Source organism: Pan paniscus, chromosome 11, assembly GCF_029289425.2.
Source record: "Pan paniscus chromosome 11, NHGRI_mPanPan1-v2.0_pri, whole genome shotgun sequence".
In the NCBI taxonomy this organism is placed as follows: domain Eukaryota; kingdom Metazoa; phylum Chordata; class Mammalia; order Primates; family Hominidae; genus Pan; species Pan paniscus.
In genome coordinates, this window is record NC_073260.2 from 124120306 (window position 1) to 124144240 (window position 23935).

General features: G+C 42.4%; 1 protein-coding gene across 1 annotated transcript in view; it reads right to left on the reverse strand.

Annotated features, from left to right (window-relative positions):
* Positions 1–873: 873 nt before the first annotated feature.
* Positions 874–23935, reverse strand: part of DOCK8 (dedicator of cytokinesis 8) — a 249536-nt gene continuing 226474 nt past the window's right edge. The window contains exons 43-48 of the mRNA XM_008963393.4: positions 23182–23271; positions 20106–20342; positions 16787–16930; positions 14641–14747; positions 2997–3167; positions 874–2529 (exon numbers count right to left, since the gene is read on the reverse strand). Of these exons, the coding sequence (XP_008961641.3) occupies positions 2469–2529; positions 2997–3167; positions 14641–14747; positions 16787–16930; positions 20106–20342; positions 23182–23271 (810 nt within the window). The 3' untranslated portion in view covers positions 874–2468. The remainder of the gene's footprint in view (positions 2530–2996; positions 3168–14640; positions 14748–16786; positions 16931–20105; positions 20343–23181; positions 23272–23935) is intronic.

The following is a 23935-nucleotide window of genomic DNA, read 5'->3' on the forward strand; positions in this document are numbered from 1 at the left end:
TCATTCATTCATTTAGTGAATCAACAAATATTTATTGGGTATCTTTTGTGTGTTTGGTGCAGGGCTAGGGGATAAGAATGCAGCAGTGAACACGGTTCCTGCACTCATGAAGCAAATGTATCCACTGTGGTACAAAAGAGACTGTAAAAAACAAACCCAAATGGACAACAGGTATCTAAAAGCAGGGGATATTTAATCAGGAATATTCTAGGTTACTAGGGTTATTATGGCTATTTGAGTTAAGGTCCAGGACTATATAACTTAGCATCTAACCCTTATTGTTTTAGGGCAGAATCTAATACCATAGGTGTTGGCCTATCCTTGAGTTAGTCAGGAAAAGGTTCCATGCTATGGGCTGTGTTCTAGTCTGTTTTGTACTGTGGCTACTACACAGGTATATGATCTTCCTCAGGGAACGGAGACGATTTGGAGGGCGGTGACCATGTTTTTTGACCTTGGTCTCGACACAGTGTCTCCCAAAGACTAGGGGAATACATATGGAATTAAAGTATGTCATGTGTACTCATTTTAAAAAGCAGTTAGGTGTATACTTTAAAAAGACTTCTTCCCCAAATACCTAAAAAATAAAAAGTTTAGCACTTAAGCTGGTAAGTTTTAATTATTATTTTAAGTCCTCTTTCAGATTATAAATTCATGCATACCTGATGGTATAAACAAAAAGTTCTGAAATATCCGAACTAAGTCATCGTTCATTACTAGCAGGGTTAAACATTGCAGAAGAGGTGCCACCTTGGATAGTGTTATTTGATGGAGGCCAGGATGATGCATCTGTCTTCTCTCTGAAGTGCCTTACAAAACATTACGAGTAGGTCATCAAAACAAAACACAAAACATGAGTTGCAAAGGGAAACATTTAGCTTGCAATTCTTATTACATCTTTATTATCAGTCAAGGTCACAGTCATATTAAAAATATATAATTTAATTCTCAAATAATGTCTTTGTTCCTCTTTTTCCTAAAGTCCTTTGTCAAAAGAAGTCAAAGTTGAATATATTTTGTAGCTGATATACATATGCTGACAGACAGCACAATGTTCTGAAATGAAAACAGATATATTATTGCTTTATAAAAAGAAACTTGGTCCCAGAGAGGAGAAAAATAGATAGTACACAAGAGTGACATAAGAAAAAAAGCAAAGCATTATCGGAGAATTGTTTCCATTTAAGTGAAAGCAGTATCTGTGATTTCTGGCTGACTGCTCCACGTACCGTGTATCTCCTACATCAGTGCTTTGAATGTATTCTTCTATAAATGCATGTTAAATTAATGTAACAGTAATAATAAAACAAAAATAACTATACAGCAATTAGTCCACCATTACCAAAAGGGTAACAAGTTCACAAATAATCTCCTCCCAAATTTCCAACCATGATGATTTTTGGAATTGTAGTAAGGCTTCCCTTTGTAGATTTATTGAAAATGTTTCGTACTCCTACAAGTTTGCCCTGCCTTCCTATAAAGAGTGAAATTCAGTTTGAATCGACTGGTGGATAATTTTTCCATTTTTCCTCAGGCAATTTGAGTTACTCCAATAAATTCAAATATGGGCCAGAGGAAATCATCTCTCAGATGGGCAGTGATTGGCCAGTCAGCAGGAGAAGCTGCTTATGCCTTGTTTGGTACGTTGTGGAAAAACACACTTTAATAAATACGCAGTCATGCCTGAGTACCCATCCTCCATCCCGCCACCCCCCAGTGTGGCAAAAATCCGGTCAGAGTCCATTTGGGAATAACTCCATGGTTCCTGGGATCCCAAAGCTTCCCGAGTGCTGGCGGGTCAGGGAGTGCACAGTCAGTCCTGCGTGGCAAACGTCGGCTGGTCGGGGAGTGCACAGTCAGTCCTGTGTGGCAAATGTCGGCTGGTCGGGGAGTGCACAGTCAGTCCTGCGTGGCAAACGTCGGCTGGTCGGGGAGTGCACAGTCAGTCCTGGGTGGCAAACGTCGGCTGGTCGGGGAGTGCACAGTCAGTCCTGCGTGGCAAACGTCGGCTGGTCGGGGAGTGCACAGTCAGTCCTGGGTGGCAAACGTCGGCTGGTCGGGGAGTGCACAGTCAGTCCTGGGTGGCAAACGTCGGCTGGTCGCGGAGTGCACAGTCAGTCCTGCGTGGCAAACGTCGGCTGGTCGGGGAGTGCACAGTCAGTCCTGCGTGGCAAATGTCGGCTGGTCGGGGAGTGCACAGTCAGTCCTGCGTGGCAAATGTCGGCTGGTCGGGGAGTGCACAGTCAGTCCTGGGTGGCAAACGTCGGCTGGTCGGGGAGTGCACAGTCAGTCCTGGGTGGCAAATGTCGGCTGGTCGGGGAGTGCACAGTCAGTCCTGCGTGGCAAACGTCGGCTGGTCGGGGAGTGCACAGTCAGTCCTGGGTGGCAAATGTCCCATTTTTTAAGTACCAGCAAGTCCTTCTCCAGGGTTGCAGGGCCACAGTCTCCACGAATGAAGATGGCTTTTCTTAGCTGCCCTGTGACAACTGGGTTTCACATTTCCTGAAACTAGATCTGTGGAAGGAGTCCCTGAAATTAAGAAAAGAGAGGGAGGAGAGGGAAAGAGAGCGTACAGAAGCAAGAAAAGATCAGTTAGCCTTTTAGAAAGGGTTGGGGGTGGATCACCCAGTAGAAATGGACATCAGTCATGGACAACTCAGCAAATAATAAGTGAGAGGTCTGCGACCCCTTCACACTGTGCCAAAACAAACATACAAACCAACCAACCAAAGAAACCAACACAGGCCACCATTCAGCCCTGGGAATACCCTGGTACAAGACCAACACCAAGGCGTCTGGGAGAGGCCAAGGAGCAGGGATGGGGAGGACAGAGGCAGAATGAATCACACTCCGGTAGCCTCTCTGATTGTGGGACCCTCTTCCACCCTTTCGAGGTTCTGCAGCTCCCCAAGTGCAGCAGGGCATGCCCCAAGGTGCTAGGCCCCATGCGCTGCCCTGTATCCCACCAGAAGAGGCCTCCTCTGCCCTGTTCTTACCTCTTTTGACTCTCAACTCTGAATATTGGCTTGTACAGTTCTGGAATTTTCCGCTCGATCATTGGCCTGAGGTTCTCTTTTAGCTTGTTATAGTTCTTTTTGAGTTCCTGCTGATATTCCCTCTGGTCTGCCGTGATGAGACGCTTGTTTTTCTCTACAGCTTCACCACATCTGAGATGAAAATATCAGTGTGGGAGAAATAAATGACTTTGAAGTGCTTAGAAATCTGAGAACAATGAAATTACTTACGATTTTTCGAATAACTTTAAGAGCGTTTTCAAACTGGGTGGCATATCGGGATCACCTGTGGAGCTTTTCAAAATGCAGACTTCTGGGATCTATCTCAGACTTAATGAATCATAACTGCTGAGGGGTAGCACCCAGAAATCTCTGTGTTTGTTTTTTTTTTACCTTATTTTATTATTTTTTGAGACGGGGCTCACTCTATCACCCAGGCTGGAGTGCAGTGGCATGATCACAGCTCATGGCAAACTTCGACCTCCTGGGCCCCAGTGATCCTCCTACCTCAGCCTCCTGGGTAGCTGGGACTTCAAGTGTGGGCCATTGCTTCTGGCCCAGAAATGTCTAATTTTAAAAAGTTGCCCAGGGGATACTGAAGCCAACCTAGCCAGAATTGAGAACCTCTGACTTGCTATGTGCCAGAAGAAGTTTCAAGAAGTTTTACATGCATTATCTGTTTAATTTTCCCAACAACCCTAAAAAGTCAGCATTTATCTCTATTTTGTTTCTGAAAGTCAGAAATGTTAGGATGCTTGCCCAAGATAACACCGTGAGGAAGTGATGGATCTAAGAGTCAGACTCAAAACACACTGCAGAATGGAAGCTGTTACACTTACAAAAAACTCACTGTGATTTACAGCAACATGGCAGACAGAGCAGATGGCATTCAGCCTCCTCCTGCTACGCACATATGGAAGTGCTAGGAAAGCACAGCAAAAACTTGTTGAAAGAGAAAGGGGAACACCAGGTGCCAGAAAGAAAGAGAAAAATCAAAGCTAGAATGATCACAGGAGCTGGTGACAAGGCAGCTGTCAGTAGGACTGCCCATTAAGATTTTAGGACTGTGTATAGGTCTATGGGCTGAGGGCAAGGGGCTTCAAAGCTTACACAAGATTAGTGACGTGGCCTTGGCCAGGGCAAAGGGAGATTCTGCATATGCCACCTGCATATCGTCCAGAGCCTTGAAAAGCTATCCCATCTATGAAAGAGGGTTTAGAAAAATGCTGCAAGATGTCCAGAGAGGCAGAATGAAAACTTGCTATCAGCTTAGGGCCATTTATGGGAAAGAAAGTCATATTGAGAAATGGAAATTCTAGGCTTGCACCACACATAGTATAAGTTACAAATGTACATTCCTTGACTGTATGTGCTTCAAGGTGAGAGAATAACTTAAAAGCCAGTCCAAGATTACTGAAGTTGCTAGGATTCAGACAAACCAACATAAAGTTGTTCGGAAGGAACACATTCGCAATCAGGGCATATGAGCCACTCTCGCCAAAGATGAGCTCACAATAAAAAATTACAAACCATATGAAGAAACCAACCACCACGAGGGAAAACTAACAGATGCATCAAACAAAACAATTAGTCCAATAAGAATTAGAGATAATAAAACAATGTAAAAAACCAAAGTTAATATAGAGAGGTAATAAAATGTATAAAATCCTAAGTAACCATGTAACTAGAAAAAAAAAGAAAATAAATAAAAGGTATAATATCCATGATAAAAACAAATAAACAGGGAAAATGAAAAAAGAGACCAGGAAAAGTTCAGAAAAGGACCAAACAGAACTTCTAGAAAAAAGAAAAATGCAGTCACTAGGCTGGGTGTGGTGCCTCATGCCTGTAATCCCAGCACTTTGGGAAGCGAAGATGGGTGGATGGTCTGAGCTCACAAGTTAAAGACCAGACTGGGCAACATGGCAAAACCCCACCTCTACAAAAAATATAAAAATTAGCTGGGTATGGTGGCAGGTGACTGCAGCCCCAGCTATTTGGGAAGCTGAGGTGGGAAGATGGCTTGAGCCTGGGAGGTGGAGGTTGCAGTGAGCCAAGATCATGCCACTGCACTCCAGCCTGGGTGACAGAACCAGACCTTGTCTCACCAAAAAAAAAAAAAAAAAAAAAAAAAAAAAAAAAAAAAAAGAAAAAATACAGTTGCTAAAAGACAAAAACCTCAATGGAAAGGTTAAAGGTTAAATAATAGACTAGACATAATTGGAGAAGTAAATGTATGACAGATCCAAGGAAATCACCAATGAGATTTAAAAAATAAAAAATATGAAAAAATTGGTTAAGAAACATAGAGATATAAGGAAGATCCAACCCACATCTAATAGAATCTCCAAGGGAATGGAAAATGAGAGGGAGGCAATATTTAAAGAGATAACAGCTGGTAATTTTCTAGAGTTGAAGAGAGATATAAATCCTCTAATGAACAACAACAGATCTATATCCAGTCTTCTCATGACAAAACTGAAGAACATTAAAGACAGAGAAAATCTTTAGAACTCATCATGGTTATCTGGCTTGTGGACCGTTAAACCTGGTGTTTTCCCTGTCTCCTACACAGTACGGTACACACCAAAGAAGAAAATCATGTTATTTAAACATGATAAAGTTTTGCCTTTTGTTTTGTACTCTTCTACCCAAGGGAACTTACAAATCAATAAACCTTAAAGGGACAGAATAATGGCTGTATGTTACCTAACACGCAATAATTAGTAATAACTATATTATCCTTCAAATGAATAAGACGTGGGTGATCAATATGGCTTACATTATTTTCCTAACAGTGGTACTAGATTTGGACTAAGTTATGGAGACACCCAGACATTGTTATCAAATCCTCTTAACACTGAACACATTTTCAGGATGACAGTCAAAGAGGAAGAGGATAGCATGTGGCAAGGAAGAGCTACCTGCCTAGGCAAAAATAAACTTAGCACCACAGCTTCATCATGGAATTAGCCTGCTATAGAAGAAGGACTTGATTTAACTCACACAGAATCTGAAAGAACTCCCTTAACTGGATTTTCACCTATCTTTTATGTTTGTCATTAATTGAAGCAAATTATAGGATACCTAAGGTTATGAATTAAAGGTTTTAGGGAAGAAATAGAAGGGAAGGCATATGGCCTTTGAATCCTGAGAAATCTGTATCACCCCCTTTTTTTTTATTGCTTCTTAACTAACAGTTACAATTACCACCATGTGTAAAATAAGATCAGTTTCAGGATGACTTCAAGGCCCAAGTTTATAACATTGGCAGGCTACAGGAGGTGGGATGAGTCCTGCCAAAGCTAACAGCTAATTTGGGGAAGTCTACTCCGACAACTTTGGTAAAATCAACTAAACTCTCCTTAGTCTTTGTTTGCAGAAGTAGTAGTAGCTAGCTAACACCTTCTGATTCCTTACCATGTGCCCTTGACTGAGTTAAATGTGTTATATGCAGACAACTGCGGTTGAAACAAGCTGCTACTCATTAGCAGGATGACTTAACCATAAAAATCTTCAATTTTCTCATCTGGAAAATGGGGATAATAAGCTCATATAATCTCCTAGGGTTGCTGGGAGAATTAAATCAGAAGCTATGAGAATAAGGCAGACAGATGCTTCTGGAGTGTAGCAGATTGTATTTCTAAAAATGGCCACAAGAATGTGCTCTCCTAGAACCTTGCCCATGCCCCCATCAGGAGGTGGATGGTTCTTTGTGACAGCCACAGTGAATAGGATGTGGTGGAGGTGGTACTGTGTGACTGGCTAATAAAAGATAACATGGCCTCTGTCTCTCTCTCGTTCTGTACTGTAAGAGTTCTGAACCATCCTGTGACAAGTCTAGTTACCCTAAAGCTGTCATGCAGGAGAGACCATGTGGAGAGAAGGAGAGTTAGAGAGAGGAGGAGCCCCTGCTGTTTGAGTATTCTCAGCCCAGACACCAGACATGAGTGAGGAAGCATTCAGGTAATTCAAGTCCTAGTCACTGTCTCAGTGCAACTGAGAGACTCCAAGCAAAAACCGCTTAGCTGAGCCCAGCCAACCCCAAGTTGCAGCAAAACCATTCTCATGGCCACAATACACCTGCTAGGGCCCCAGCCATCATGACCACATCCTAGGCAAGTATCAGGAGTAGAAATGAGGAAAGCAAAAATTATTATGTACCACATGCATAATAATTAAATTTTCTTTTAAGCCACTAAATTGTGAGGTAGTTTGTTACACAGCAATTAATAAATGTGGTGTTTTATAAAGAAAAACATATTAATAGCTGGAGTGAAAAAATTAGATTTTATGTAGTAATATTACTTTATGTCTTTAAACTTTTATAATATATAAAATTATTTTATATACTTTTTCTACATTTCTTCCTTTCAGTCATTTGGGTTATATTCTCTAGGTTATTTGATTAAAATTGAAATAATTTCTGCTATGTTAATTTAAATCCCTAAGCTAAAGAGGGCCATGTGCTAAATATCCCTCCTACAGAATAGCCACATCTCTTGGAAAATGTACACAAGATCATAAAATGACACTGCAAACAACTTTTTAAAAATGGTCTTATCTGTAACATTCTCAATAGGTCCACAAACATCTCTGCTGCTCTCACTTAGTGATACAACCATTCCAGACTTCCCTCACATCCTCTGATGCTCCCTTTGTTGGTAAATTCACCGAACACAAGTATTTTCTTAGAACAAATATGCCTGAGGTTTTCTAGCAGTCACAGTTCTACAGAAACCAGATTGATAGGGATTAGAAAGGGCAGGAAGTTACGCCTCCAGAAAAGGATTCCTGGCTTTTGATGGCAGTAACATTTTGGGGCCTCCATTTATAGAGTTAAGGTCTCCTACAGAGAGAGTAGTCATGCTGCCCTCACCCCCCCTGCATCTCTTGGTACCCCCTCTTTTTTTAGAGAGAGGATCTCATTCTGTCATGCAGGGTGGAATGCAGTGGCATGATCTCAGCTCACTGCAACCTCTGCCTCCTGGGCTCAAGTGATCCTTCCACCTCAGCTTCCCGAGCAGTTGGAACTACAGGCACGCCACTACACCCGGTTAATTTTTTTTGTATTTTTTGTAAAGACGAGGTTTTGCCATGTTGCCCAGGCTGGTCTCGAACTTGTGAGCTCAAGTGATCCGCCCACCTCAGCCTCCCAAAGTACTGGGATTACAGGCGTAGCCACTGTACCCAGCCTTGGCCCCCCTTTTTCAGCACAGCCCATACATCGGTTCCTCAGTGTGGCAGACAAACATTTGTTAGTTGTTTTCTCAATATCCATTCTTTCTTCCCTACTAGCAGAACTCCAGGCAGTGTGGCCACCTGAAAACTTACATTTCCTAGCCTCCCATGCAGGTAGGGATAGCTGATAATATAGGTGAAGGCACTGGGAAATGGGCACATCTTTTTGCTCTTTCCTCATTTCTACTCCTGACTTGCCTAGATGTGGTCATGATGGCTGGAGCCCTAGCAACCATATCATGACCACGAGATGGGTACACTAGAACCAGGATGGCACGGCAAAGGATTGGAAAAGAACCAGGGTCTCTGATGACTTTATGAGGCCACTACACAGCTCTACATTGACTACCTCCAATCTTATTTAATGTGAGAGAAAAATAAATTTCTTATTTAAGCTACTCTTCCTTCTGTTACTAGCAACTGAATATAGTCACTAGAGGGAATAGCTCAGCATGGCAATTAAGAGGATGGACTCTGGAGCCAGAGTGCTCAACTCTGAATCCCGCTTTGCTGCTTACTGTCTTTGCAACCTTAAACAAGCTACTTAACCTCTTCATGTCACAGTTTCTTCATCTGTGATGTGAGGGTGATAAGAGCCTACCTCATAAATTAATGTAAAGATTAAATTAGTTGAAACATATCAAATGTTCAGAAGAGTCCCTGCACACAGCTGAAGCCAGAGCACATGGTAGCGTTATTATGCCTGACAGACCCAGGCTAAGTAAATGAACTATTTGTACAATATGAGAATGATAAACTATTAGAGATGCTGTATTCTAGTCTCTTTATTTCATAGTTGATGAAACTAACATGCAAAGAGGTGAAGTGCCCTGTCCAGTCACATACCTGTGGGACAGCACAGCTGGATATAAACCCAGAATCCTGCTGCTCCCAGGCCAATGTCTCATCAGCATCACTGTGTCTTATGATTCAAACTTTATAGAGACAGACAAATCATGGATAGACAATCTCCGTATTTAAGTCAGATTAATTCTCTATTTCCCACTCAAATCCATCAGTCCCCTATTTGCCCCACTGAACAATGTTACACTTACTGATCCCTTAGTATGTATGAAGTCTTATTCTAAGTTCCATGTATTAACTCATTTTATTCTGACACTAACTGCAAGGGAGAGGTACAATTATTATTCCCATTTTACATCTGGGGAAACCGAGGGTAGGTAACTTCTCAAGGTCACACATCTAGTTGAGGCAGAATGGGATCTGAACTCAGGCAATCTGGCTTGAGTGCCCATATTCCCAACCCCAGCACCACATATACTGCCTAGGAAAGCCATTTCCACATTTCCAGCTATAAGCCAGGCATATGGCCTTGGTCTCAAGTTAAAACTACTGCTTCTGTTTCCACCTACACTCTACACATTTGGTTGTCCTTTGGCTACTTGGACAAATTCCTTCTCCTTTCTCTTCATAGACCCCAACTCCAGTTTAAAAACACCACCACTCAACAGCCTGTTTTCTGAGCCTATGACCACATATATGCTGCAGAACCCTTTCAGGGTGTATCTGAAACTACTTCTCTTAAAGGCAAGCTCTAACTGGTGCCAATGAGTACTACTATCTTTTATTTAAATTAAAAACAAATTTAACATCACTTAGTCTTTATAAGAATGAGAAAGTCCAGATAAGTATAAAGAAGAAAATTTAAAAACCTAAATGGTCGGGGTGTTTGGGGGAGCAGAAGAGGAAGATAGAAGATTGTATCTCTCTATCTTCTTGTCTTGGCTTCTGAACTCGAGATGTTTTTTATTATTGCAGGAAAAGACAGAAGCTGATTGAGGTCCCAGCTTGGTAACAGTTTGAAGAGTTGCAGGACTGGCTGGATGAGTACTGGCTGCAGCAAGTCAGGCTGCCAGGATTCTTTATGGCTGTTTCTGCTTCCACTACAGCTGAGTCAGAAAGGTCGCTGCCCAGTGGTGGCTCTAGACGCAGTGGACCTGGCAAGCAAATGTTTCCGCTATTAGCTCTCAGCAACAGAGACTCATTTATGGTCACCTTGGAAATCTGGGCTTATCGATCTACAGCCCAAGTCTGCTGAGAAGCTGGAGCTTACTAAAGGGGAAACCTGAGAGCTGTTCAAGCCCCAAACATTTTCCACTTCTGCGTCACCTCTGCTGTCTGTTAGCAGAGTGGAGGAGAAAATACACCAGCACAAACAATGCGAAAAAATAGTTACTCTATTCATTAAAAGCTGTAACTTCCAGATTGGACTTGAGAAGCAATTAAGCAACAGAGGCACCTCGTCTACTATCTGTATTCAGGGTATGATTTACATACCGTAACATTCACCCATTTTATGTGTAGAGTTTGATGAGTTTTAGTAAATTTACACAGTTGTGCACCATCAGCACACTCTCACCCACGACTTCTGATCTCTGTAGAATGAAGTGGAGGGCAGGCCAACTGTCGTGTTTGCACATAGAGATGAATAATGAGCAGCAGTACTGTTCTGCCTGTGGCCTTGTCCTACTGATATTGGGACTTCATCCTTACACATATGTAGCACAGTGCCTGGCACAAAGTAGGAGCTCAATAACTGCTGAATGAATGGATGAACTGACGTCTATAGTTGGTTCAAGGTGCAGCAGCTTGAGCATGTTTGCTTTCTTTTTGTTCTCACATAATTTTATTGAGATTTACAACTTATTTTTTTGCCATTAAAATTTTATTTTATTATTTATTTATTTATTTATTTTTTGGGAGGAAGCAGACAGCAAAAGTGGTAAATGATGACAAGGATGGCCTAAGAGATTAAGCCCTCAGGGAAGGAGGGAGAGGTAATAGGGAGAAATGTGAAACGGAGGAAATTAAGCAATCTTTGCAGGCTCTCCACTCAAAGCTTGGTCCAGTGTAGCAGCAGCAGCATCACCTGGGGACCTGCTAGAAATGCAGTGCTTCAGGACCCACCCCAGACCTACTGAATCAGAATCTGCATTTTTCTTTTTCTTTTTTTGAGACAGGGTCTTTCTCTGTCACCCAGGCTGGAGTGCAGTGGCACGATCATGGCTCATTGCAGCCTTGACCTCCTCGGGCTCAAGCTATCCTCCCACCTCAGCCTCTCGAGTAGCTGGGACTACAGGCACACACCACTACCACGCTTGGCTAAATTTTTGTATTTTTTTGTATTTTTTTAAAGAGACAGAGTTTCGCCATGTTGCCCAGGCTGGTCCTGAACTCCTGGGCTCAAGCAGTCCTTCCACCTCAGCCTCCCAAAGTGCTGGGATTAGAGGCGGAGCCACTGCATCAGGCCAAAATCCGCATTTTGACAAATCCTCAGGTGATGTGTAAGAACAGTGAAGTTTGGGAAGCATGGACAGTCTCCTGGCCTCCTAGAACAATGCAGCAGCCCAGCCAGCGGGGAGAAAGGTGGGACTGGTTCCCATGTGGAATCACCATTAAAAGGGTAGGAGAACAACATTTAAAGTGGTGAATTTGATTTTGAAAATCCAACATTTCTGCAGGCCATCTGGGGAGAATGATAGCATCATTATTGAAACTCTAATGCATGACTTTGTTAAAGGAGCAACCCCTAGGGAAGTCCATTTCCTCTTGCATCTCTTGCCTGGGACTAGTTTTACTGGGCCCTGGTTCTTTTTGGAGTAACTTTTCCTGGGGCTGGGAGCTAATGAGAAACGCATGTTTCGTAGGGATTTTGTAAGTACATTTGACCTCGGTGGCGTCATGGAAAGGATCATACCCATGAGATACTGGATTGTAAGATTTATAACTAGTAGAAAAAATTGAGGCAAACTGAAGTAAATGAAAATCACTCTCTTGACAAGTTTTCTTAAACATTCAAATTGTATTCAGAGCCTCATTTTACTGATATTATCGTATTTCCAATCTTTCCCCCTTGTCCTAGCATGCTCATGAGAACACGCTGCTCCAGCTGGACTTAGAGGAACCCGGTGCATCACAGGCATTCCTGACAGAGTCTCGTCGTCCTGCTGGTCCACTCACTGGTACCCAGTCCTCCTCATCCTCGGGGGTAGGTTCCAAGACCCCCGGGGGATGCCTGAAACTGCGGATGGTACCGAACCCTACATATATTATGTTTTTTTCCTATACATACATACCTATGATAAAGCTTAATTTACAAATTAGATAGAGTAAGAGATTAACAACAATTACAGCAATATACTGAAATAAAAGTTATGTGAATGTGGTCTCTCTCTCTCTCTCTGAATATCATATTGTAAGTAATACTTTCAAACCATGGGTAACTAAAGCAGCTGAAAGTGATACCTTGGATCAGGCAGGGCCACTGTCCTGGCTCCCTCTTCCCCACTAGCGCCTTTCTTCCACGTATATAGTCAAGACAAGATTTAAGTGGTGATTTTCCATAACGCCTCCCACAAATGCTCCAGCCTGAAACTGATTTCTCTTTTCTGATCTTTATAGTCCTGTAGTTAGTCATTCTTAAAGTTCTGTGCATATGCTGCATTGTATTATTCAGCCATGCAGGGCTATGTCCTGTCATTAAGAACAGAGGAACAAGCCAGATCTCTGTATTCCCATAACTAATATCATGCCTGGAATATAGTGAGTGCTCTTCAAACATTTCATAGGTCCTTTTAGAGGTCCTGGGGCATTGTCAACTTTGGAAGCATTCAAACATAATGAATTTTAAATAAAAATATATGAAAAAAAAATTTTTTAAGCCCCCAATCTCTGAGCCCAGGAATTCAAGACCAGCCTAGACGGCATAGTGAGACCCTGTCTTCACAAAAAATAAAAAATAAGGGCCAGGCACGGTGGTATATGCCTGTAATCCCAGCACTTTGGGAGACCAAGGCAGGTGGATCATTTGAGGTCAGGAGTTCAAGATCAGCCTGGCCAACACGGTGAAACCCCATTTCTACCAAAAATACAAAAATTAGCCAGGTGTGGTGGCACACGTCTGTAGTCCCAGCTACTTGGGAGGCTCAGGGAGGAGAATCTCTTGAGCCTGGGAAGTGGAGGTTGCAGTGAGCTGAGATTATGCTACTGTACTCCAGCCTGGGCAACAGAGTGAGACCTTGTCTCAAAATAAAATAAAATAATAAAATAATTCCCCAAATATTTTTCTAGCCTTTTAAAAGATATGTATTATGTACTGAAAAAACAACAACAACAACAACAACAACAACTAGTTTTTCTGTCAGAATTGTTGTCAAATACAGGAAACAATTCAAATATCAAAACATTAACCATGATAATCTGTGAGTATGTTCACACACATGCACAAATACAAACACGCAAAGCCACACAAACATCCTATTACCAAGCGGCTGTGATTCACTGCAGGGCACAGTGTGTCTCCTGTATATGCAGCAAAATTGCGGACCTCTCGCAAAAGCCTGTGAAGGAGGAGATATCTCTAACCTCACAAATGCTAGCATTTTGATGAGTTTTCACTGAATTTAGCAAACTTTTAGTCTCCTTTATCCCCATCTGCCAAGTGAAGATATTCTTATACTTAATATTCTTCTCTAAGGTTTTGAATAGAAAGAAATATTGCTACACATTTTTCTGAAGTCCTTTCCTCTTATAGGTGAAATGCCATCACATCCTTCATACTCATATTTTTAGGGCCATAGGAGACCCAATATATCCGTCTGTATTGCAATAAATTACAAGACTTTGACCAAAGACCCAGTTCCTAACTGACTGCTCTTGAAGCCAGCTCCACTGCAGAATTAAGGAACAGAGATGAGACTTGTCTGACGTGGGGAACTGTCACAGGATAATACCTTTGAAAAGCCTGGTTTTAGAACTTGCCTCTCTCAATTTGAGGCAGTGTATGTTTCTAAGTTTCTAAAAATAAGATATTATAAGATTTGTAACATTACAATGACTGCCAATGCAAAGAACCTCTGGGACTCTAGTGCATCAGTGGAATATCAGCACATTGATGGACATGTTGACTATTTGGATTCAGAAGACCTGGTTTGAGCTCAGCTCTGCTGCCAACTGTCTGTGTGACCTTAAGTAAAATTATCTCCTCTCTCTGAACCTCCGATTCCTCTTTTGTAAAATAAGGCAGATGATGATACTTGTTTTACAACAAGTGATTGTGAGGCACACGGGATGCTAGCCACAAAAGCGTTTTATAGTTGACATGTTAGTTACTCATTAGTAGTTCAAGTAGTGTTGCTCTGCTGCAGTGGTCCTCAAACTTCAGTGTGCATCAGGATCACCTGGAGGGCTTGTTAAAATGCACATTGCTGAGCCACACCTCCAGAGATTCCAATTCAGCAGGTCTGGAGGGTGCCTGAGACTTTGTCTTTCTAGCAAGTTCTCAGGTGATGCTGAAGCTGCTGGTCTAAGATTGCACTTTGAGAACCACTGCTCTACTGAAATTCCCAGCCATTTTCCTTCTTACCTCATGATGAATTCCTTAAAGCATAACCTCAACTTGTTGTGATGTCGATAGAGTTTTGGATCAGCAGGAATTTCAGCCAAAAACACTTGGGCTACTTCCAGCGGTCCCTGGTGGGGAAAAAAAAAAAAAAAAAAATATATATATATATATATATATGTATATGCATTATATATGTATATGCATATATATGTATATATATATACACACACATATATATGAATATATTCATACATATATGAAGGAAATTAAATTGCTTGGGGGAAAATATTGGAGTGACTTCTTAGTTTGAACATTTAATTTTGTAGTTGGTTTGAAATAAACAAAAAAAAATAAGGAAGGTCTTGGACATCTCAGGAAATTTTGATTTCTTAGGAGGAATCTGAAGTTTTAGAGGAACACTCAGAAGTATAAATGTATTTTCCCTGTGTGTGTGTGTTTTGTTTTTGTTTTTTAGACAGGGTCTCGCTCTATCACCCAGGCTGGAGAGCAGTGGCATGATCTCTGCTCACTGCAGCCTCCACTTCCCAGGCTCAAGTGATCCTCCCATGTCAGCCTCCCAAGTAGCTGAGACTACAGGTGTGTGCCACTATACCTGGCTATTTTTGTATTTTTTTGTAGTGATGGGATTTTGCCACATTGCCCAGGCTGGTCTTGAACTCCTGGCCTCAAGGGATCCACCCACCTCAGCCTCCCAAATTGCTGGGATTACAGGCGTGCACCACCGTACACAGTCCAAATTTATTTTCTTTTTTACTGTTGGTTTTGAGACAGAGTCTTACTCTGTCACCCAGGCTGGAGAGCAGTGGCATAATCTCAGCTCACTACAACCTCCACCTCCCGGGTTCAAGGGATTCTCCTGCCTCAGCCTCCCAAGTACTGGGACTACAAGCGCCTGCCACCACACTGGCTAATTTTTGTATTTTTAGTAGAGATGGGGTTTCACCATGTTGGCCAGGCTGGTCTCAAACTCCTGACCTCAAGTGATTCACCCACCTCGGCCTCCCACAGTGCTGGGATTATAGGCATGAGCCACTGAGCCTGGCGCCGAATATTATTTTATTAATCAAATACTACTAATAATAGATTTTCATTCATATGTAAGTGTAATACAACTACATCAAATGGTATGTGCTTTGAGTTGCTTTTCTAAAAATCAGGATTGCCTTGATCTATTCATTTTTGTTCACTTATCTAGTTGCCTTCATGGCAAACATCATTTTGCATAACTGCTGGATTGAGTCAGAGACATCCATAGTATACAGACAGACCATGGTTGTGGGCTTGGAAAGTCTTCCATTTTATCAAAGGATTGGCACTTACAAAGGCAAACGTTTCCTCATTTTTTTTTCCTGATCTTGGGAATGTAATAGGCATTTCTCTTCTCTGTTTCTGCTCCCTTGATGTCAAGTACACTCAGAACTTTTGTGGGGAAATCCAATTATGCTGAATGAGAAAAGACTCATGATGCTCACTGAATAACTGGCGTGGAAGTGTGGACAAGAACAGATCTAGATTTGAATTAAGGAGGCCCACTGAACAGAGGTATTAGGCTGGTACCTCCCTTCATCTGAGACTGGTTGAGCACCATGCTGAACTTGGGAGTCAGGGTTCTAATAAGTCTGATAGAAAGATCTAGTCTTGTCTGAAGTGGCCTAAGAAGTCAGGTCCCAGGTCATTCCTGGTTGTCAAGGTCCTTGGCATGCTGGGTTCATCTGCTGACTGACCCAAGAGTTGGATGTTCTAGATCCTTTTCCTTCTCTCCTATAGGCATTTGTAGGTGAGTCTCAAGCCCTGCAATTACTCTGCGTGAATTGGTCATGACTAAGCATTCTTCAACATGACTCCAGATTTGCATCTTATTGTCAGGTCTGGCCCCGAAGTGGAGACTCCTCTGAGAGAGTGGTACTCCTTAAAGCCTGGTCCACTCATCTCTAAGATTTCTTTTTTACCTGGGGTTGTTACATGAAAGGGAAGAGGCTTCCTAAAAGTCTTCCAAACCTTACAGGTGTTCAGGCTAAGTGTAGGAACACTTCTGTGTTTGTCTATGGATCAAAGTCCTCATCAACCCAAGGAAGGAGGGTGCAGACGTATAATGACAACCTAAATAATAAGAACCAGAGGAGCTGCCACCTCTGGCTTTGCTTACCTGATTTACAGTGGCTCCCACAGAGCCTTGCAGCACCATCTGAAGCATCTTTGGATCAGGCGGCTCCTGGTTAATGGCAACCGCTAACTGCAGGGTCTTCTTCTTCATGTCTTCAATGGCAACTTCAATCGGCGTCAAAACAAACTGAACATGAGACGTAAACATAGGGAAGTCACTGTCTGGTCTCATAAGCTATGGACAAGCCTGGAGCTACGACAGAGAGGCCACCTGAATTTGAAGAGGCAGCTAGGGAAAGACTTTCAGAGTAATTTAAAATACTCTTAACAGGTTAAAAAGAAAGATGGGCCTAACATTTCTTGATTCCTTATGTTCCAGGAACTTTACATACATTTAGCATTTATTCCTCTCAACAACCTCTTTATACTCTCCATTTTACAGTCAAAGGGGGATTTGTAAGGTTAAGTTCCACAAAATGCCACAGGTAGTAAGGGAGGAGGTCATAATTCGATCACAAGTATGTCTATATTCAAAGTCCATGTTTTTTCTACCCTGTCAGGTTGCCTTTCCTATTACTGAGAAAGTTACTCAACTTATTTATGTATTTATTTATTTATTTGAGATGGAGTTTTGCTCTTGTTTTCTAGGCTGGAGTGCAATGGCATGATCTTGGCTCACTGCAACCTCCGCCTCCCAGTTTCAAGCAATTCTCCTGCCTCAGCCTCCCAAGTAGCTGGGATTACAGGCATGCACCACCACACCCAGATAATTTTGTATTTTTAATAGAGACGGGGTTTCTCTATGTTGGTCAGGCTGGTCTCAAACTCCCAACCTTAGGCAATCCCCCCGCCTCGGCCTCCCAAAGTGCTGGGATTACAGGCAAGAGCCACCGCACACAGCCTCATGTTACTCAACTTACAATGCAGAAAGCTGTATTAGAAGCACAGCACTCAAGATTTTCTCCCCCACCATAACACAGGCTTTTGATATCACCTGTGCCTTCTCCAACTGAGGGTGAATTTCCAGTAAATGGAATTCTTTTAAGGGTCAATCAATCTATTTGCTAAGTTCTGCTGGTTTGGGGTAGTCTTTTCTGAATTTTATAGGTTGAATTGTGTTCCCCCAAAATGTATATGTCGAAGTCCTAACCTTCAGTACCTCAGAATGTGACCTTCTTTGGAGATAGGGTCTTTACAGAGGCATTCAAGTTAAAATGAGGCCAGCAGGGTAAGCCCTAGTGCAATATGACTGGTGTCCTTACAAGAAGAGGAAATCTGGACACGAACACAGAGGGAAGATGATGTGAAGAGACACAGGGAGAAGAAGGCTGTCCACAAGTCAGGGAGAGAGGCCTGGAACAGACCCTTTCCTCACAGCCCTCAGAAGGCACCAACAGTGCTGGCACCTTGATTTCAAACTTCCAGCCTCTAGAATTGTGCAGACAGTAAATTTCAGTTGTTTAAGCCACCCAGTCTATGGCACTTTGTTCTACAGCCCTAGCAAACAGCTGAGAACTGTTGTTGAGGTTGTTGGGGAACTAAGGAAGGCCAAGAAAAGTTCAGGCTGGTGCAGTGGCTCACACTTGTAATCCCGGCACCTTGGGAGGCCGAGGTAGGAGGATCGTTTGAGGCCAACAGTTTGAGACCAGACTGGGCAACAAAGTAAGACCCCTGTCTCTTACAAAATATATATCTCTATATATTTTTAATTAGCTGGGCATGGTGGCACAAGCCTGTAGTCCCAGCTACACAGGAGGCTGAGGTAGGAAAATTGCTCGAGCCCAGGAGGTGGAGGTTGCAGTGAGCCATGTTCATGCCACTGCACTCTAGGGCAACAGAGGGAGATCCTGTCTCAAAAATGAAAAAGAGAGAAAGAGAGACAGAGACACAGGAAAAAAGGAAGAATGAAAGGAAAGGAAGGAAAGGAAAGGAAAGGAAGGCAGGAATGAAGAAAAGAAAAGGTTTTGAAATGCTTTTGGGCACTATGAGTTTACATCTGTGTTATGCCTAGAATGTCTCAGTGTTCAAAAGTCCAAATCAAGAAGTATAGGAGGTACAGCAGATGGCTTCTAAACCCACCTCCTCCTGACTGAGTCACGGCTTCAGGCTTTCTTCAGCTTCTGTGAAACCCACACCCTGACGTGGTTACCCGGCTGAACACTACCTGGTGGATGACTCTCCAGTTAGCTCAGCTATTTCTGCTTCTGCCTGACGAGGTATATATTCACCACAATTCATCTGTGTTTGTTCACCAACTTGATTATGCCTGTTATACTTGTTATTTTAATGACCCAATCTAATTAGATAATGGAGAAACTGATGAACTATGGGTGTGGAAAGAAAAAGATTTCTTTCTATGAAAACCAAGCCAAATGGTTGGACAAGATATTATGAAAGTGAGTTGCTATAAAAATTCCTGTCATATTAGGTGTGCACAAGACTGCTGTCAAAGTCTCGGGGAGAAAAACATCATAAACATCCAGAAGGCTTCTGCTCTCAAATTGTTTAACAAGGATCTTTAAGCTCTCACTCTGCTTACACAAAGCAAAACTGAAAATCATGGACAAAGCACTACGGGTGTGGTTGATAAAAGAAAATGCTGAATTGTGATCAGCAAACCCACAGTCACAGAGAAGTCTGTGGCCCTGCATAAAAAGGACGACAAATAAGTGTATATATATGTGTTTTAAAGAATAATAAGTTGTTTATGGTGTGTAGAATTTTGAACAATTCTGTGGTTTGAGAGACCTTCTTGACCAGTCCTTTTATTAATAAAATGAGTATAATCTTGTACTGTACTTAGAGGTGTTTCCTGCTAATGCATAGATGAAGAAACTGAAGGTACGTAGCTTGTTTAAAATCACAGGAGGAAGCTAGGACTAGAAGCTAGTCAGTGAACTTGTCTACCTCACATGGCCCTTTCCCAAGCACACCACCGACTCACTGGGGCTGCCCATGTGCAGGTCCCGTCTCCAATAATTAACAGCACGACTATGCTTGAATCACCTCTAAGCTTTGAAATATAGAGAAATTTTACATAAAATATTTAAAATGTAAATATATCTGTTGTACAAGTTTATAATTGAAATATATATTAAATATTATAATTACATAAACACACTTATACTAAAGATATAACTTTAAAATACTAAATATTTAATATACAATAGTGCTATAAAATATGTAGCTGCCTAAATAGGATTTTCTGGCACCATGAGAGTGAAAGGACAACCATATGATCATATTTCAAGTGCATCCCTCCTTGTTTTCAGTCCAACCCACTGTGAAAGAGGTTTGTGGGTCCCTCTGGGAGGCCACCCAGCCCACTCATCCAGGGGTGGCCAATCCCTTGGGTGCATTACCTCCTCCTTCTGGATGACGCTGATCCTGGTCTTGATGTAGGGGAAGGCGTGCATAGTGGTCAGGACTGTGTTCCTTCTGTACTGCTCATGCAGCTCTCCCCGAGGCCGCCCCTCCAGGGTGAACGGGGTGGTGTACATGAACCTCCGGAGGTTGAAATTCTTCTCAAAGTATGTGACCCTGTCTTTCATCTCATACTCATCAAAGTAGGGCTCCACAAAAGTGATCTGTATGTAGGCCTAAGGGGGAAAAGGCAGGGAGGGAGAAAATGAGCTATTCAGCAAACGGTCATCCCTGACGCAATGCAGGGGCATGCAGGAACACGGCGTGCCAGCACCGCCCTGCCCAGTGCGGAAAAGCTACAGATGCAGGGGAGAATGTGGCCAGCAGAAGTTCCTCCTCTCCACCCCCAAGGAGAGAAGGGGGTGCAAGGAGGGAGAGGGGAATGTGCCTGTGGGGAGAGTCAGGGCCACCGGCCGCACCTTCCTAGCAGAGCAAACTGATCCACAGTGGAAGCCTTGGTATGAGAGTTTGCAAACTGCTATTCCAAAGAGACAAACTTTCCTTTTCAGAATGACAATGACTACCTCACAGTTATGAGGAAGCGTGAATGGTCGAACTAAAGAAAACTAACAATATCAAGTGCTGGCAAGGATGGAGATCAGCTAGAGCTGTCATACACAGAGGGTGGGAATGCAAAATGCACAGCTACTTTGCAGAAGAAGCTGGCGGTCTCTTATGCAGTTAAACTGCACTACCACTGGACCCAGCAACCCCACTCCTATGTGTGTACATGAGAGAAATGAAAGCTTATGTCCATACAAAAACCTGTACACAAATGTCTCCAGCAACTTTATTCATAACAGACAAAGACTAGAAACAACCCAAATGTCACTCCAGTGGGGAATTAACAAGCAAATGGTGAGGTAGTCACACAATAGAATACTACTCAGCAATGGAAAGGAAGGAACTACTGCAACATGGACTACCAATGGGCACGAGAAGTATTTTGGAGTGGTGGATCTGTTCTATATCTTGGTTATGAAGGTAGTCACATGTGTTTGTCAAAACTCATAGAACTAAACACCAAAACTGAATTTTACTGCCTAGGCCTCATTGAAACACACACTCACATCACCTCCACCCTCAAACACAGAGCGAACAAGTACTCATTAAAGAAGACAATCTCTTAGGAAAAAAAGTGACCATGAGTTCAGATGCTGGGACACTCACCCACTGAAAGGGATGGGTGGGGTCACTGACCTCAGACTGTAAATCACGACTTAGTATAATGAAATCTGGTTGTAACTCTGGGTTCAGACTCTCATTCCAAACTCTCACAACCTACCCTGGGAATTTTAAAAGAGGGGAAAAGGGCACCTGGGCTGAGGGAGGTCACATTTTACACAGCTTGTGCTATGTACAGATCGCTGTGGGCACACGGCCAACTCCATCTCCCAGACATGTGTGTCTGAAGATTGGTTAAACTCTTACCACAGTCACTGCTTTCAAGCCTAGGCTAGGGAATGTGTCTTAAGTGAGAAAGCGTTCTGAAAAATGTAGAAAAACACTCTTCAATTTGGCCAATTCTTCCCCTCTTCCATTACCTTCTTCATATCCTGGACCTTTCATTTTATAGGTTTGCTAGATGGTGAATGGTCCTCTGTCCCAGGGCCCTTAATGATACCTTGCACTTGCACTTTTTCCAGTAACTTTTAAAGCTCATTCATGGACATGTGAGTTGGGCTGAGCGGGCAGCATCAGCTTGTGGTATAATAAAGAATATGTCTGGCCTTTGTCTCCATTTCCTAGCACAGAGCTTTAGAAACACTTAGAATTTCCTCAGTGATGGGTGTCTTTGTGATGCTAATGAGGGACTCATGCTGGGCCCCTGGATAGCTTCAGGATGCCAAGTGGCCACCAAAAAGACCAATTCTGTGATTAGAGGGTAGGAACTGGATGACCTCTGGAGACAGGAGAGGGGCTGGAGATTGTATTCAATTTGCCTACATAATGAAACCCCAATAAAATCTCTGGACACTGAGACTTGGCGGAGCTTCCTGGTTGGAGAACACACTGATGAGCCAGGAAGCCATAAATAGAGGCACAAAAAGATGTTCACCCTTTATCATAATACTCTGATAGTAACCAGAGTACTTTTTGGAATTCTGTGAGTCATTGTAGTGAATTATTTAATCTAACAGGTATCATAGAAACTCCCAAATTATTATTATTATTATTATTATTATTATTATTATTTGCTTTGTTTTCTCCTGTTTTCAAGCTAACAGGTTATAGAAACTCCCAAATTTGTAGCTGGCTGATCAGAAGCGTTGCTGGCCTGGGGGTCCCTCTTGAAGCTGGCATCTGAAGTCAGGGCAGTCTTGAGGAGGACTGAGCCTTTACCCTGTGGGAGCTGATACCACCTCCACGTGTTAGCATCAATACTGTACACCCATTTTGGGGTGAAATGGAACACACCCTCTTGTGAAAGTGAGGAAACCCAAACCCAAGCCGTTTTTACCATTCCCCCAACAGCACAGTGATCCTGGACTTGGATGGAAGGAATACTTGCAGCCTAAAGAAGGAAGCCACTAACTGTTGTCGAGTTTGAAATGGAGAGTTTAAAGGTTTTATAAAAAGGCAGTAAAGAGCAGTGCTGAAGAGTAGGGGTTTAGAAGCAACAGACCTCAAGTCTGAGTACTGGCTCTGCTGCTTGCACGACCTTGAAACTTGCTTGACTCTTCCAGGTCTCAGTTTTCTCATCTCTAAAATAGGAATGACAAAATCTACTTCCAGGGGTCGTTGCAGGATGAAATAAAATGATGTATGTAGAGGGCCTAATGCAGTTCCAGGTACACAGTTGGTGCTTAATAAATGGTAGCTCCAATTATGATTCCTGCCTTTGACTATATTTTCTTTAAGATCTGACCAATTAGTAGTTGAACTCTAGACGAAAAGTTTTGACTGCATTTAAGTGACTTGGAGAGTCCAGATAGATGAGATCATTATGTATTCTTGGGTAGAGAACGAAGGGACTTAGAGCTTGATGGTTAGTTTTTGTAAATTTTTGTATACCTTGTTAGGATCCAACTTGGTTTTGTCCACAGGAGTGGAGTCTTTAATCACTTCCACAAATTCTGCACCAAAACATTGACCATAAAATGCCTAGGTAAGAAGAACCAATAGTTTATAAAGGTTATTTTAACATAATGCAACTCTTTGTCTTCTCGGAAGTGAAATAAGTTTGGAGCAAGTGCAAGGTAGAATGATGCTCACTGATTATTGAGAGTTCCTCTGAGCTAATGAGCAAAGTTCAGCATTTCCTAAGACAAAAATAAAAATAGCACTGTCAACTGGTATATGCTTCCCTATAAGATGTATGCTTGGCCTCTAATTCAGCTAACATCGTTATATTTGCTGAGGTATCTCCTGGGGTATCACACTCTTTACTTCTCGCCTTCTGTACCCTGGGAACTTGGAAGTCACCAGGCTTCCCATATTGTGGCAAATCACAGTGCACAAGAAGATAAAATATATACCTCTAATTCTAAGTAGGGGAAACAATATAGGGAACCAAGTGGACCAGGGTCAATTTCTAGCTCTTTTTAACATGTGCTAAACAATTTTGGGGCAACTCACCCAGCCACTCTGGGCAATGGCTTCTTTGAGTCAAGTAAGGATAAACCCTCTTGTCTTTTTTGGCATGGATGGAGAGTGTAAGAAGCCATTAGGCAACACAAATGTTTTAAGTTTTACACTCATAGGAGGGCACAAATTCAAAGCAATGAAAGCCTAAGAAGTGAATCTTTGGTTAATTGTGAGCAGTTCA